At 35.5% G+C, this 15,574-nt stretch overlaps 1 protein-coding gene across 1 annotated transcript; it reads right to left on the reverse strand.

Annotated features, from left to right (window-relative positions):
- Positions 1-7,725: 7,725 nt before the first annotated feature.
- LOC113294669 (uncharacterized protein KIAA1211 homolog) lies at positions 7,726-11,245 on the reverse strand. Its single transcript, XM_026543052.1, has 3 exons — positions 10,966-11,245; positions 10,714-10,863; positions 7,726-8,324 (listed from the first exon to the last, which is right to left on the reverse strand). Exons 1-3 carry the CDS (start codon positions 11,243-11,245, stop codon positions 7,726-7,728), a joined length of 1,029 nt encoding a protein of 342 aa, XP_026398837.1.
- Between the last annotated feature and the right edge of the window lie 4,329 nt (positions 11,246-15,574).

The following is a 15,574-nucleotide window of genomic DNA, read 5'->3' on the forward strand; positions in this document are numbered from 1 at the left end:
GTTACACAAAACACGCACTTAGATAGGTTCATCTTCAAGCCATATGAGCGACATCTGGTGAATACCCGTCAGAGATTTGTGATATGGCTTTCTCTTGTTTTAGCTTTAACTAAGATATCATCTACATAATAATAAAATCCCACTGATTCATGATTTAGACCATGGAAGATTAAAGTCACTTCTCTTTGGTATGTAGCTCCGCTATTTTTTAACCCGAAATGCATGACTACATGATAAAAGTTTCCAACTAGGGTAGCAAAAGCTGTTTTGGTAACATCGGATTCTTTCATCCTGATTTGTGTATATCCACTTTACCTGTCCATAAGGGTGAACATTTTGTTATCAACCGTTGCGCCCACCAGCATGTCTTTATTTGGTAAGGGAAAATCATCTTTAGGGCATGCTTAATTAAGATCCCTAAAGTCAAGGCAACAACAATTTTTACCGTTTTTCTTTTCTACAAGTACAATCTTAGTTAACCACGTTGGGAAGTGAACTGGTTCTATGTAGCATGCTTCCACTAGTTTAGCGACTTCCTCCTTAATTTTGAAGACAATAAATTAGGGTTATGACCATAGTATATTAATTTTTTGAAGAAAAAAAATGATCCCAATATATATTGTTATTGCCGATCATAGCTGTAATTTATGGTGTTGACCAATATATGAAAGCCATAAGAGAATTTGGGCATGGTTATAGCGCTTGGCTGGAGGGAATTGTTGTGCATGGCTTTGTGTTTACGCAATTTTTTTGTGTTATTTTTCCGTTTTTAGATAAATCATATATATACTAAAATCAATGTGGTGTTGTAGCGTATATGAGCATATATTTATCGATATGGATTTTTTTCGTATTTAGATAAATCGTATATATACTAAAATCAATGTGGTGTTGTACGCGTATATGAGCATATATTTATCGATATGGAAACTGTTATATTTTGTTTACTTGAGAGTGATATGCGGAATACAACTAAATTAGGTAATCGGAGATAATGCTCCTAACCTAATTTTTTTTTTTTAGGGTTTTTCTAATATATATATATATTATTAAAGAGGTCGTACAAACCACACCAACATAAAAGATAGAAAAATGAGTTCCAATAAGAACAATACCGAGAGGATTAGAACAATTCCAAAGATAGTTATGGCTATACCAAGAAAGCTAAGGATCACCATAACTATTGATGGCGTGTGTAAGGTTCCTGGCATGCCCTTGTTAGCTGAAGTTCAAGCTCATGTTGACGATCTTACTCTTCCTTCTTCTGCTTCTGTTGAAATGGATGGTGTCCATGCTCCCATTCCTTCGAATGAGTCTGTTGGTGAAACTGTGTCTGGCACACCAGAAATACCCAGGGAGACACCTCTAGAAGAAAAAGTACTTGAAGTTCCAGCACAGCCTGCTAACGCTGCAACACGAGTACCAGATCCAGATGTGATGGTTTTAGTTGAGCAGATTATCAAAGAAACTTTCGAATAATGTGGTTTTTGTTTTTAGAAATTATTTATTTTGATTAATTTTTTAAGAAAAATTATTTAGGATGTTGGTATTATTTTACTTTGTTTAGTTTTAGAATGAATAATATAGAAATATTGGTTCTTTAATATATGCTCATTGTGTTCAAATTCTTTGCTTGATATTTATTTGTTAATCAATCAATTTTAATTTACTCGTCGAGTCAACACAATTCAGTTTTCCGTAATATACCTTATATAACATAACATAAGCCCTTATGATAGTTATCAGATTTTTAATTTTAATTTAGACACAACCAAAATGGAAGAAATATAACAATAATTTATGGAAATACTGGACCACAAAGGATCTTGGCATCAATGCCAAATTTGGGTCAAGCCAACCCAATGTGACAGACATTTTAGAAACAAAAAATAATCTTCTCTATATTGATATTTGTCAAAACAGAAGGAGAGGAGTACTGAAAAGATCTATATATCTTTTCTTTTGCATGTACCCAAAAAAGCAACAAGATACTCATTATGTCTACCTAGATCTTCTTCTTTTGCATGCGCACAAAAAATAAGATATTCATTGTGATTGCGTAGATCAGTGGAAGTGAAATATGAAAAACTGAAGCGTAACAAAAGCAGTAGCGTGGTGATTGAAAAAATACTGCTTTTGAAGGGAAGAATATACTACACAAGGTCTGGTAACACACATAACCCTATCAGTAACCCTGTTAAGAGCAAATCACTCAACCACTTTTATCTAAGGTAATATATATATTTCCAAATAATATGGTCCTAAATTTTACCAAAAATAAAATGTTAATAAATTCAAAAAAAAAAGGCTTTATTGCTCCGATCAAAGATACTGCTACATTTAAGAATAACACTTGTTTAGGTAGTCAAAAGTGTGAGAAGCATATAGTTAGGTTGTTTTCTTTCTTTGCTTTATATCTTGTTACCAAAAAAAGTAAATTAAAAAATAAGTGTGAAAAGGTTATACCAATTTTTTATTGTTTTTGATAAGACCAAAAGTTATCAGATCTTGTGGGGTATACAATACGGGCTCTTGTTATGATACTTCTCTTCCAGTCACAAATAACAAGAAGTCTCAAAGTACAACTACCATAGGAATGTACCCCTAAAATCCAAAAATCAATCATAGGAACGTTCCATATATATACTCCTAGTATTTAGTGATGGGGATGGTATTTAGGATAGGGTCTCACTAGAATATTCTACACAAATTGTTAAAGTAGAAATGATCAAAGATTAAAAAATACCATTGCAAAGTGGAGTACTTATTATTGTACTAGCTAATTCCTTCGTTACTAGTGCCCTGGATATAGTAGTATCTTTTCTTTACTACTTAGTCAACTACATTGCACTATTTTACTCCCAATTCACATATTATTAAAAGCAAAATAATAAACTATTAATAAAGTACTAGCTAGTGCCTTGGAAGATCATAAATGCTTTTTGGTGCAATTTTTTTTGATTAAAATCCCAGTTCATATTCTTAGAAGCAATTCTAGCTAGCTCTTACAATTAAATTTGTATTAAAAAAACTTATCAGTATTTATTTTTTAAAATACTTGTCGTAATATATGATTTTATCATGTTTGTGCCTTTAATCTGGAAGAAACATAAAATATCAGTGATACATACATATGAATATCTGATAATATCGCATTATTGGTCGTATCAGACCAATCAACAGAAAATATTGGCAAGGATGTTTGGGGATGTTAGGTTATCAGGTGTAATTAGTTTATTTGATTGGTCGGCATTATGAATTCACGAACGACTACGATTGGCTTCGTCGACAAGACTCGATATCCAAGTTTTTTACCAATGTCACTCTTGGACATGGCTTATTCAGCTACACCAATTTTTATTTCGATGTCACGATCTTAGAGAGTATAGTTCATCCAAATCTAAGTTTCCGAGAGTATTTCCACCAAGATAAATTGATTGATGGTAATTTTCCATTTTTTCCGATGTCACTCTTGAACAAGCTTGCAAACTAATTTTTAATTTGATGTCACGATCTTAGAAAGTATTTATCCTCCAAATTAATCTAAGTTTACGGGGAATGTCTCCACTAAGATAAATTGATTGATGGTAATTTTTCATTTTTACCGATGTCACTCTTGGACGAGCTTCTAAACCCCTGATTTTATTTCGCTGTCACGATCTTAGAGAGTATAGTTAATCCAAATTTAAGTTTCCGAGAGTATTTCCACCAAGATAAATTGATTGATGGTAATTTTCCATTTTTTCCGATGTCACTCTTGAACAAGCTTGTAAACCAATTTTTATTTGATGTCACGATCGTAGCAAGTATTTATCGTCCAAATTAATATAAGTTTACGGGGAATATCTCCACCAAGATAAATTGATTGATGGTAATTTTCTATTTTTACCGATGTCACTCTTGGACGAGCTTCTAAACCCCTGATTTTTATTTCGATGTCACGATATCTTAGAAAGTATATTACATCCAAATCTAAGTTTCCGGGGAGTATTTTCACCGAGCTAAATTGATTTAATTTTCTATTTTTACCGATGTCACTCATGGATGAGCTTGTAAACCAATTTATATTTCGATGTCACGATCTTAGCAAGTATTTATCGTCCAAATCTAAGTTTACGGGGAATATCTCCACCAAGATAAATTGATTGATGGTAATTTTCCATTTTTACCGATGTCACTCTTGGACAAGCTTCTAAACCCCTAATTTTTATTTTGATGTCACGATATCTTAGCAAGTAAATTTCATCCAAATCTAAGTTTCCGGGGAGTATTTTCACCGAGATAAATTGATTTAATTTTCTATCTTTACCGATGTCACTCATGGACGAGCTTGTAAACCAATTTATATTTCGATGTCACGATCTATGGTAATTTTCAATTTTTATCGATGTCACTCTTGGACGAGCTTCTAAACCAATTTTTATTTATTTCAATGTCACGATCATATCAAGAATTTTTCGTCCAAATCTAAGTTTCCGGGGAGTATTTCCACCGAGACAAATTGCTTAATGCTAATTTTCCATTTTTACCGATGTCACTCTTGGACGAGCTTGTAAACCAATTTATATTTCTTCCAAGTTATAAATTCCTTGATGTTAATTTTCCACCCAATTTTTTTTATTTTATATTATACTGTATTTATTTATTTTCCAAAGTTATACTGTTCACTATCCAAGTTATCATGCTTGTACGTGGCTAAGACAGAGGTTGAATATTAAGGTGAAAACGTGTGTCACGGTATAAAACACGAGAAAGGGAGACTATGAGAGTACTACTCGGATTTTTCTCCGTTAATAAGTCTCTCTCTAAACTGAATCTAGTGTTTCGGTATCAAAAATTGAAAGTTTTTAGTATCACAAAATGACTGCTCTAGTTGTAACTTCCTTCCGATTTCTTCTTCTTGATGAAGACAAAGAGATCGTTGGTTATTTTGGTTGCAAGGTTGTTCCTTGTTTTGGAGATGAAGAGGAGGATGATTATGATGTTGTTGACGATGAAGAAGAGAAGAACGATGAAGAAGATAATGAGTATGATTCATAGGATGATGATGATGATGATGATGATGATGATGATGATGATGATTTAGATGATCCAGAACACTTCTTTTGGTTTGGGCCAGCGCTTGAGGATGAAGATGAATACGATGATGTTGATGATGGTGATGATGATTGTCCATACAAAGATGTGGTTACGATTGTCGACAGCAGCAGTGACGAAGAAGGGGATTCTAACTGATCTAGTCCTATGTTTTCATGGTTCTGCTATGCAAGAATGATATTCAATCACATCTTGATCCATCATCTTTTGTTTAGTTATATATATATATATATGTATTTTTTTATGTTATTAGTGTATCTTATGTTTTTCTTTTTTTATTTTGGATGTTTAATTAGTCTGTTTGTAAAGCTGCTTGGAAGTATACTTTTTGTGAATGTTTAATATTTACGGATGCAATATTTTTTTTAGATTCCAAGTGCATATGTTTTTTAATTTATGTCCATTGTTCATCTGTTGGAGTATCAATCTTTTGACAAAACAGAATTAGCTAGTAATATGTTTAAGGGGGCTTGGCTTAGAGATTTAGATCTGAAGAGTTAGGGTTAACCATGATTTTGTTGTGGCTTTGCTGTTAAAGTGATATGATCATGAATATGATAGGGACTGTATATTGAGTATTGTATCAAAGTTGAAAAATATAGCCAAATTTTTCATAAATTGCAATGCCAAATCTGACAAACTTCACCAAAAAAATAATCAGAATTGAGAGCACAATTGAACAGTAAGCCTTTGACCGCCACATAATTTTGCTTACACATTAATAGAATTAGCATACTAAAAATAATGTAAAAAAATTGAATTTAGTCAATGCCGAGAGCTCAGCCATAAATTTGCTCGTCTTGGTGGCTTCCCATGTTCTTATTCGTTAAAATCATTATCCAAATGTTCACCATAGCTTTTCTCAAATGCATCCCAAGAAGAAAAACCCTTAGGAGGAGGATCATTTTCAACATGGATCATTTTCTTAATATGAACCAATTCCCATTCTTTATCGACATACTCTTCTAGTATATCACCGACACCAATACTTTCCACAAAGTCATCCCATGAAGCAAAGCCCTTCGGAGGAGGAGGATCATTATTAACAAGACCATTGGCAGGAACAACACATTTATCATTAGAACTCATCCTCTCAATTCCTTCTTTCTTTTACTTTTGAACGAGGTATCTAATTTCTTATTTCTAGGATCCAAATCTAGCTAAATATAGTGTTTTTTTTTTCTATACATATCTAGTATGCAAATCTATGTGGGTGGGTTATGTTTACCATGAATATAAAAAACGAAAATCAAGGTGATATATGGAAAGTGCGATTTTGCGAGACCCAGCAGAAAAATATTGTATTAGGATTGAAGGATTAGATTACTGATTGTCAGTTCTAATTAGACTCCGATAATCTTGCTGAAACCCTAAAGAAATCTCTAAATATCCTAACACATTAAGCATTCATGTCAATGAGATAGTACACTTGTTAAAATTAAAATTTTACCTTCTTTATTTAACAAAATAGTCCTTCCTTATTGAATTTCACACGCAATTTTTCCTACTACATTATTACTACAATCATAATTGATTTTTTGCAAAATTCATAGACACCAGCACTTGTTGATCATGTATGGTTTACCAGGGTTTACGCGTTTGCAGATCCGGACAGGCATTATGTGACGCTGGTGTATTGCAATATCTTGATTTGATTAATCATAACACTAGTGTATTCTTGACATAATTGATTAATTAGTTAACAGATGGGCCATATCTTGAACTGCAACATGGTTTGGCTCATGTATCATGCCATATCTCAAGTCCCTGACCAATAATTAAAATCAAAAAATGGTCAAACATAATAGGTCAATAAGCAAAATAAAATCAACACTCTTGTGTATATTTATTGAATGGTACAATTTCTTATGGTGATTATGAAATATGAACATCTCTATGTTTCACCAGATTGTAGATTCAGACTAGGTGTGTATATGCCTCTCCATCAAGTGAATTAGACTGGATAGAGAATAATGCCTATGTTGTTTCAACATACCACAGTTTAACATACCATTGTTCCTTTCATTAGAAATCACAAAGAGAAACCGAAAAAAGAAACAATTGCAATTTCATTAACCACATTTACAAACACCATCACCATTACAGATCAGACCGCTAATTATTAAGTAGTTCCATTTACAATTTTTTTTACGGCCAACACCAAAGGAACAATGAAATACGAGTTCAACAATCAAACCCATGAGCAAAAAAACTAGACACAATACCAATACCAGTTCGACTTACACCTGAACAACCAACTCCGATGTCGTCCGACAAGCAAAATTCCCTGATTATGCATGTTGCACTTACATAACCTCCATAACAAGTACCAGCAAAATACCTACCACTACTACTACTACCGAGTTTGATCTTTGTAACAGCAAAATAACACCTTTACAAGATCAAACCTTGTGCTGAAATAAAAAAAAAACCAAAAAAAACACTTACCATACATTAGAAGATGTATAACAGAAGACTAGACCTCTCCTTCAGTTCCAACAGCACCAACAACTACACACATTAGGAAAATCTTGGTTAATTTTCACGAAGATGATCTTAAGACTTCAAGGAATGAAATTAATCCTCCTAAGTCTTCCTCAAAAGATTTTCCCAATTCTCTTCAGATGATCACCACTGGTCATCGTCGGTGTTAAAGCCCTCTTCTTCACAGGAGAAGTCTACGCCGCTATTAGTGCTGGTAGAAGCTGCAGGACCATAACCTCCATCCTCATCATCTTCTGATCCCTCATTTTCTTCTTCCTGAACCTCTGCTGCAATAGGATTGCCATTTACATCCATCCCTGGTATCTCCTCACCGTCTGAATCCACATTCAGGGGTTCAGACATGGTACGAGCAAATATTCTGGGTTGAGCTTTCTCTGCCAAATAGAGTAGATACATTTCTGCATCATCTCTCTCATGTCTTCTTCTCTCTCGAGCCTCTATTTCTGGATCAGTAGATACACTGCTGCTATCATCCTCATCAAATTCTACTTCTTCTCCACCTTCCTCATCACTTTCACTTTCTGTGGTACTTCTTGTCTTAATCCTATAACGTTCAAGTCTCTCTATCATTTCTTGCCTTTCTCTCCTCTTCCTTGCACACCTTGCTTCATATTTTCTGATCCAAAACTGGTACTCTTCTTCGTTCGCAATCCTTTGCCTATCAAATTCTTCCTGTCTCCTATTTTGTTCTTCTTGCATCCTCTTATTTGGAATTTCTTGTTCTAAATAAGAAATCAATCTCTCAGCCTCTTCACTTGTTAATGCATGAGTTGCTTGTTTTGCATTTTCTAATTCTGGTGATTTATTTTCAACAACATCTTGAACTGCAGGTTGGTTTGGTTCATCCATCTCTTAATCTTCTTCTCTCTGCAAATTTTCTTTATTCTTTTGGTTTGATTAATTAAGAGTAATTGCAAGTATATCAATTTCTCATCCTTTTGTAGAGTGGTTAGATTAACCATAAATGTCCATTTATGGCGCATGGTGCTAAACTTCTAGTCCCTTTCCAGACCACGCGTCTTCGGTGTCGAGACGCAATTTTTCAAAATACATCATTATTGTCCTCTTCAGACCCGTCTCATCTCTTAATTGCACACAACCTTATCTTTAAGAGTAAAACGAGGCGGTTACCTGATTTGAAGTCCATAACTGTAGCATTATGGTTCACTAGGGTTCACAAGTTTGGCTCATGTATCATGCCATATCTCAAGCACCTGACCAAGTGACCAATAATGAAAATCAAAAAATGGTCAAAGATAATAAGATCCCTGCACAATTGTGTATATTTATTTAATTTTAATTAGTTAAAAGATGGGCCATATCTTGAACTGCAGCATGGTTTGGCTCAGGAATCATGCCATATCTCAATACTCTGGTCCCTGACCAACAACTCAAATGAGCCACAAAAATGTATCAACACTATGTCAACAGCGCCTGAGACATAACTCATTATCATTTCATCTAATTCCATTCATTTGAGCCGCACAAAACTTCATCGACAATAACGAAAGAATCGATCAACTCTTCTGTGAAACATCGATTTAAGGATAAATTTAAGTTCAATCGATCTCTCATAGAGGTATTGACATTGATTCATAATCTTGGAAATGCAAATATGGGTTATCTTCATCTAAGATTCATTTGGGGGTTTCTTGGAGATTCATCTGCATAAAACTTCATCAACAACAATGAATCAATTGATTCTTCTGTGAAATATCGATTCAGGCCTAGAATTTCAATCGATCTCTCTTAGAAGTATTGATAGTGATTCATAATTTTGGAAATGCAAATCTTGGTCATCTTCATCTAAGGTATTTCTCATTCGTTCAATTGGGGGTTTAATGATTTTACAAATTGGAGGTTACACACTACTGATTTTGAATGGTACAATTTCTGATGGTGATTATGAACATCTCTATCTATCAGATTTTAGGTTTATTATGTTGTTGTGAATTGTATCCTGTTTTAAGAATGTTTTGGTGATTATGAATATCTTTATCTTTCATATTTTAGGTTTATTATGTCGATGTGAATTGTATCATGTTTTTAGAATGTTTTGGTGATTATGAACATCTCAATTGCATGATTTATGCCTCCACCAAGTAGTTTTATATGTCAGTTGACAGATGATCTTAAACTCAGACATAGTATTTGGTTGTAGGATGTCAGCATTGGTGAATAAAGCTTGTATTCTGTTTTGAGAAGCAGCATCTCAGGAGTCTTTGTGATTTGTATTTACTGTCAGATTGTAGAATTAAATTAAGTGTGCATAAGGCTCCACCAAGTAGTGTTCATGTCAGTTATGTGCAAGTCGAATACACGCAACCAACGCAAGCCAATTTTTGTTAGTCATGTATTTGACAGAAGATATAAAGATCAAACACATATGGATGTTCGAATTTGTCCCTTTGCCAGATTGTAGATTAAGACTAGGTGTGTATATGCCTCTCCATCAAGTGAATTAGACTGCATAGAGAAACACTAAAGTGACATGTTTTCAGTATGCATTTTTTTTCAATACATTTTAGTCTTGCACATGTTCCAGTTCTTTGATTGTAGTTTTATTTTCTGGAATACATCCTGCATCTTCAACATTATCGGCACACAATCGTTGGACAATATAAATAAGATGACTTCATCATATTGCATTTAAAAAAGTTACAACCGTTCTGTTCATTCAGTGTTGAGCAACATTTAGCAGCAACACTATCATTTCATATCCACTTACATGTTCATAAACTAAAACATACCCATTTACAAGTATTTCACCATCTTACCCACAAAAAATCCAAATACCAAAAAGAAAACGAAAAAAAAAAAAACATACATTATCCTGCATTTTCAGTCTCCATTGCCAGAACCAAAAAAGAAACACATGATTCAGTGACTTACCATTTGCATTAGACCCCTCTCCATTTGAATTCTTCTATGTACTTTGATAATATCTATTTCTTAACCATTTTTTAACATTATATCATCATTTCCATTCGAGCACTTACCCAAAAATCCACCGGCTCTCTACAGAAGAATTCGAATGTCGATAAGGCTTACTCATTGTTATACAATCACTCGGAATCAGAATCATCAGATTCATCTTCCTCCTCATCTGACCCCTCTTCCTCATCATCAGACCCCTCTCTTCCTCACCAGACCCGTCTTGCTCCTCATCAAACCACTCTTCCTCCTCGTTTTCATCTGCATCGTTCGTTTCAGAATCGGTCTTTTGGGCCAACAATGCATCGTTAGTCCCAAATCTATCATCTTCGCGAAAATCCTCAATCATCACTCTTAGAGCAGATTCTGTAACACTTCGATACCCAAAAAAAGCAGCAGGCTCTTCATCTTCGGAAGCAGTTGCATCACTGTCATTTTCTTTCTTCATTATTGCCATTTCAGCCAACCTCATCTTTTTACTCTGCACTTCCCAGAACTTCTCCTCCTGTTCTTCATCTATGAAAAGATCAAGATGACGCTTCTTTTGCAAAATCTGTACCGGTTTTTGAACTGGTTTCTCTTCTGCTTTGATTTCATCCGTTGCAGCATGCATCTCTTCCCAAAGAGGCTGGACTTCAATATCATATAACAAGTCATTTACTCTCTTGTGTACTTTGTCCAGATCATCCTTGGTCATCTGCCCAATCATCTGCGTAGTGGATGATAGCCTTTACCGTCTTTCTTTCTCTTCTAACTCTTTCAATAGTTGCTCTTCAGTCATGGGGGCTTTACCCTTTCATCTGCGTTCATCATCATCACCAACCATTTTGATTGATTTGATTTGGAAAAATTCATAAAACAGTAATCTCCCTCTACAAATTTCTCTCTGAATTTGCTTTCTGACCCTTTGGTTTCCCTGTTAATCCCCTTATAGACAACTCTATCAGGAATAAACTATATATTCTTGGAGGGTCACGCCTATTCCCAAGAGAAATCTTTAATCGAACACGTACCCTAGTCTAATTGGCACCTATTCTAACCCACTATGTCATAATGACGTGATAAACCTAGGTAAAATGGCATTTTGGTTAATTAACTAGGTAAAATGGCATTTTTGGTTGCTTTAACAACTAGAGAAAAAAAAATTCCTTCTCTTTCTTGCGTGGAAGAAATACTGGAAGAGGCGAAATAGAGAAACCCTAGGTAAGAAAATAGAAAATAAAAATCTTTCCTTCTCTTATCAGATTAAATTCAAACTTACTTGTTTAATTTCATGAATGGGGGATATTTTTCTTAATTTGAAATTACTATTGCTAGGGTTTCAGGTATATACCTTTCCCAAAACTAAAATCGTTTTCTATTGTATTATGTAAACCTAGGGTTCTGTCAATTTTAAGAGTTTTTTATGATCTTGGCTGTGATTCTATATCTTAGTAAAAATTTTAAGAGTTTTTTATTGTCAGGGTTTCTTTTGTTTTGTTCAGGTCTTTCATTTTTTTATGATCATAAACCAATTTAGAGAGAGTTCATCTAGAGCATTCTCTGATAAATTCTAATAATAAGATTGTAATTTTGGGTTTGGGTTCACATGGATGATCACGTTTCCTTATGATTTCCTTATTGATTTTTGTTAGACAGTATTAATTGGTTGAAACAATTGATGTTTTGTGTGAATTTTGTGACGGAAATTGTGGAATTTGGTCTAGGTTGAGTTAATTTTTGTTAGTAGTGGTTTTTTTTATGGATTTAGGAATTAGCTTTTGTTGCTGTAAGGAGTAAAAGTTGCATTGTAGATGTAGATGAAGTCGACGTTGTTATTGAGTCGGAAAGGAGAATCTGTTGCTGTATTCTCTCGATTTTGTTTTTCTTCACTTCGCAACGGTGTTCTATCATGCTAAGCAATTGGTTTAACAGGGAAGAAGGCGTATTTGAGACTCAGTGTTCGACCAACTGTTTGAGGGTGAAAATGGTTTCTGCTGATTTTGGTAATTTCGGGTGTGTGGGTGAGAAACGAATTTAAACCCTAAACAATGTACTGCAAGGGAGTACTTTATATTCGAGAGATCAATCTGTACAAGTCCGGCCTAAACCAAGAAATGGCCGTTCCATACTTGCTTCGGTCACAAAGTGAAGGAGAATGGGTTGGTTTTAGGGAGGGAAGCAAGGAAAGTGTTGAGACCAGAATAGTTGATTCTGGAAGAGTAGTTGTTTCGCGACTTGTATCAGAAGGTAGGAAGCTAACAGATGGAAAGCTAGAAAATGTTTTCTGAGTGTTGTATTGCTCCTCACTGAACTTGTTGTTCGGTGGAAATAGGTAAGACCTATTTATACAAGTCGAAGTGAAACGTACTATGGTCTCATTAAGGAATGGAAAAAATGGGTGAGTAAATGGGAGGAGGTGGTAACCGTTAACGCATGGAATTGATGTTCCATAAAAGAGAGCGTTTCACCATTACTCCCTGTATTTACTAACCGCCTCAGTGGTGCGGCTGGCATGCCTTGGCGCGGTAGATGTGGCTGGCATGGTTTGCCATTGGCACAGTGGTGCGGATGGCATGGTTGGCATGCCTTGGCGCGGTAGATGTGGATGGCATGGTTTGCCATTGGCACAGTGGTGCGGCTGGCATGGTTGGCATTTCTTGGCGCGGTAGTTGTGGATGGCACAGTGGTGCGGCTGGCATGGTTGGCATGCCTTGGCGCGGTAGTTGTGGCTGGCAAGGTTTGCCATTGGCACAGTGGTGCGGCTGGCATGGTTGGAATGCTTTGGCGCGGGGATGTGGCTGGCATGGTTTTCCATTGGCACATGTGGTGCGGCTGGCATGGTTGGCATGCCTTGGCGCGGAGATGTGGCTGGCATGGTTGGCATGCTTTGGCGCGGAGATGTGGCTGGCATGGTTTGCCATTGGCACAGTGGTGTGGCTGGCATGGTTGGCATGCCTTGGCGCGATAGATGTGGTTGGCATGGTTTTCCATTGGCACAGTGGTGCAGCTGGCATGGTTGGCATGCCTTGGCGCGGTATAATGAGAATTAGGGTTTAAGTGATGTTAGTCAATGTTAATGGTTCTGCCGTGGAACATGACCCGTGTTGAAAAAGGTACCCCGGTAATTCTTACGTAAGCGTGCTGATTGATTCAATAAATGTATTAATGGTCATAGTGACGTCATGTCGGATGTATAGTTTTACGATTTTAACCCTAAGCTAAAAACCACCATCAACACCAGCAATGCACGTGCACTCCACTTGTAGCCTATTAGAGAACCTACCCATTCCATACCTCCACATACAACAAATGGCATCGTTTGACTCCGCGGAAGATTTGACAATCACCAAAGCATGGGCAGCTGAAAGTCTAGTTCTAGATCTCTCCTCGACCGATACCTATTGGGCGAAGATACATAACAAATTTATCCAAGATTATGGGAACCCGAAAAGAAGAAGTGTTCAACAAATCAAGGATAGGCATAACATCATCCTAGATGCGGTAGCTGGGTTTTTTAAAATCAAACACCGGATATCGTACGCAAGCCACCTTAGCTTGTCCCCTCTACAACTTGTACGTATCTTTATGGTTTATTCGGCACAATACTTTTTTCAATTTATATGTAACCAAATAAGTTGTGTATTGTTTTTGTAGCACGAATCCGTGAAAGCGCGCTACTTAGAGGAAAAGGGGGAAGCATTCACATTTGTTGAAATCGTTCACTTCATAGTATTCATATTTTCAGAGTACCACAAGCTACGGAGTACCGCCAGAACTCAATGGTGGGTGAATCGGACTTCATACTCTTATTTGGCTTCCAGATAGGAAAGGAAAATTCTATGTTAGGAGTGTCTATAATGTGTTGTCTAGTCCATTTAATACTTTTGCAGGTACTAATTCTGTTTTTCCACAGGTATGGAAAGCTTTGTGGAAGTTAAATTATTTGTTTGGAAGTGTTAAAAGATATAGTCCCAACAAAAGATAAACTAGCTAAATATGGAAATGATATTGAATTGCATTGCAGTTTGGGTAATCATCCTGTGGAATCCAGTAATCACCTATTCCTTGAATGTGGTTATGCTAGATCTATTTGGTTGGTTTTAAATATCAAGGTTACCTTTGGTGCAGGAATTACTAGACATGAGATTAATAAATTGCTAATGGTTTCAGTTTGGATTTTTTTTTTAAGCATCAGTTTGGACTATTTGACGTTCAAAGATTTTTCAGAACATAACTCCAAATAGGACAATGTCAATAGATGGCATTAATAAACTTGTGTCTCCTGGAACTAATCTTGTTTCTTTTACATTTTGATGCTTCTTTAAGTCAGATTCATTATAAGGTGGAATAGGCCTAATAGTGAGGAATTGTGCAGGTAGATGCATTCGGGTGCAAGGACAATGCTTCAATGGAGGAATGAAGATAGGAGTTGAAGATGAGGAGCTGGAATGTAAGGCTATGCTGGCAGATGTTACTATGGCACCCTCTAAGAACTTTAATCATGTTATCTTTGATAAAGATTATGAGACTTTAATGAAATCCATCAATGATCAAACCTATTATGTTAACTGGATGAATCAAGCTTTGCTTTTAGATATTAATTCTAATTGGACAGAACACACAATTAAAGTAATGTGTTTTAATTCACTTAATTTTGTATGCAGATGGGTTTTAGCAATGTTGGATGAGTTTGGATTCGTCTATACCGATTGTTGAATTAATATTCTGTCATGCTAGGATTAGTAGTAATAGTACTAGCTGCTTGCACATAGATTTTTTTTTTGGAATTGGGCCTAAAATAGTCTTCGAATTAATCTTACTCCAACAACATTTTTATAAACTGGAGTAATACCCTAGTTTCTACCATCTCAACCAGCATTTTATATACCCTATTGATTCACTAATTCAGTCGTTCCTACCAATCTCTACTTAACAATTATTGGAATTTTAGAATCATACACCAAGAACATTGCTTGTTTGTACATACCATGTTCATGTAACACTAAACTAAATTATTCATGTTAACTAGTATGAATAACACGTGTGTAAATGATCT

This window comes from Papaver somniferum, chromosome 7 (assembly GCF_003573695.1).
Source record: "Papaver somniferum cultivar HN1 chromosome 7, ASM357369v1, whole genome shotgun sequence".
NCBI classification, from domain to species: Eukaryota; Viridiplantae; Streptophyta; class Magnoliopsida; order Ranunculales; family Papaveraceae; genus Papaver; species Papaver somniferum.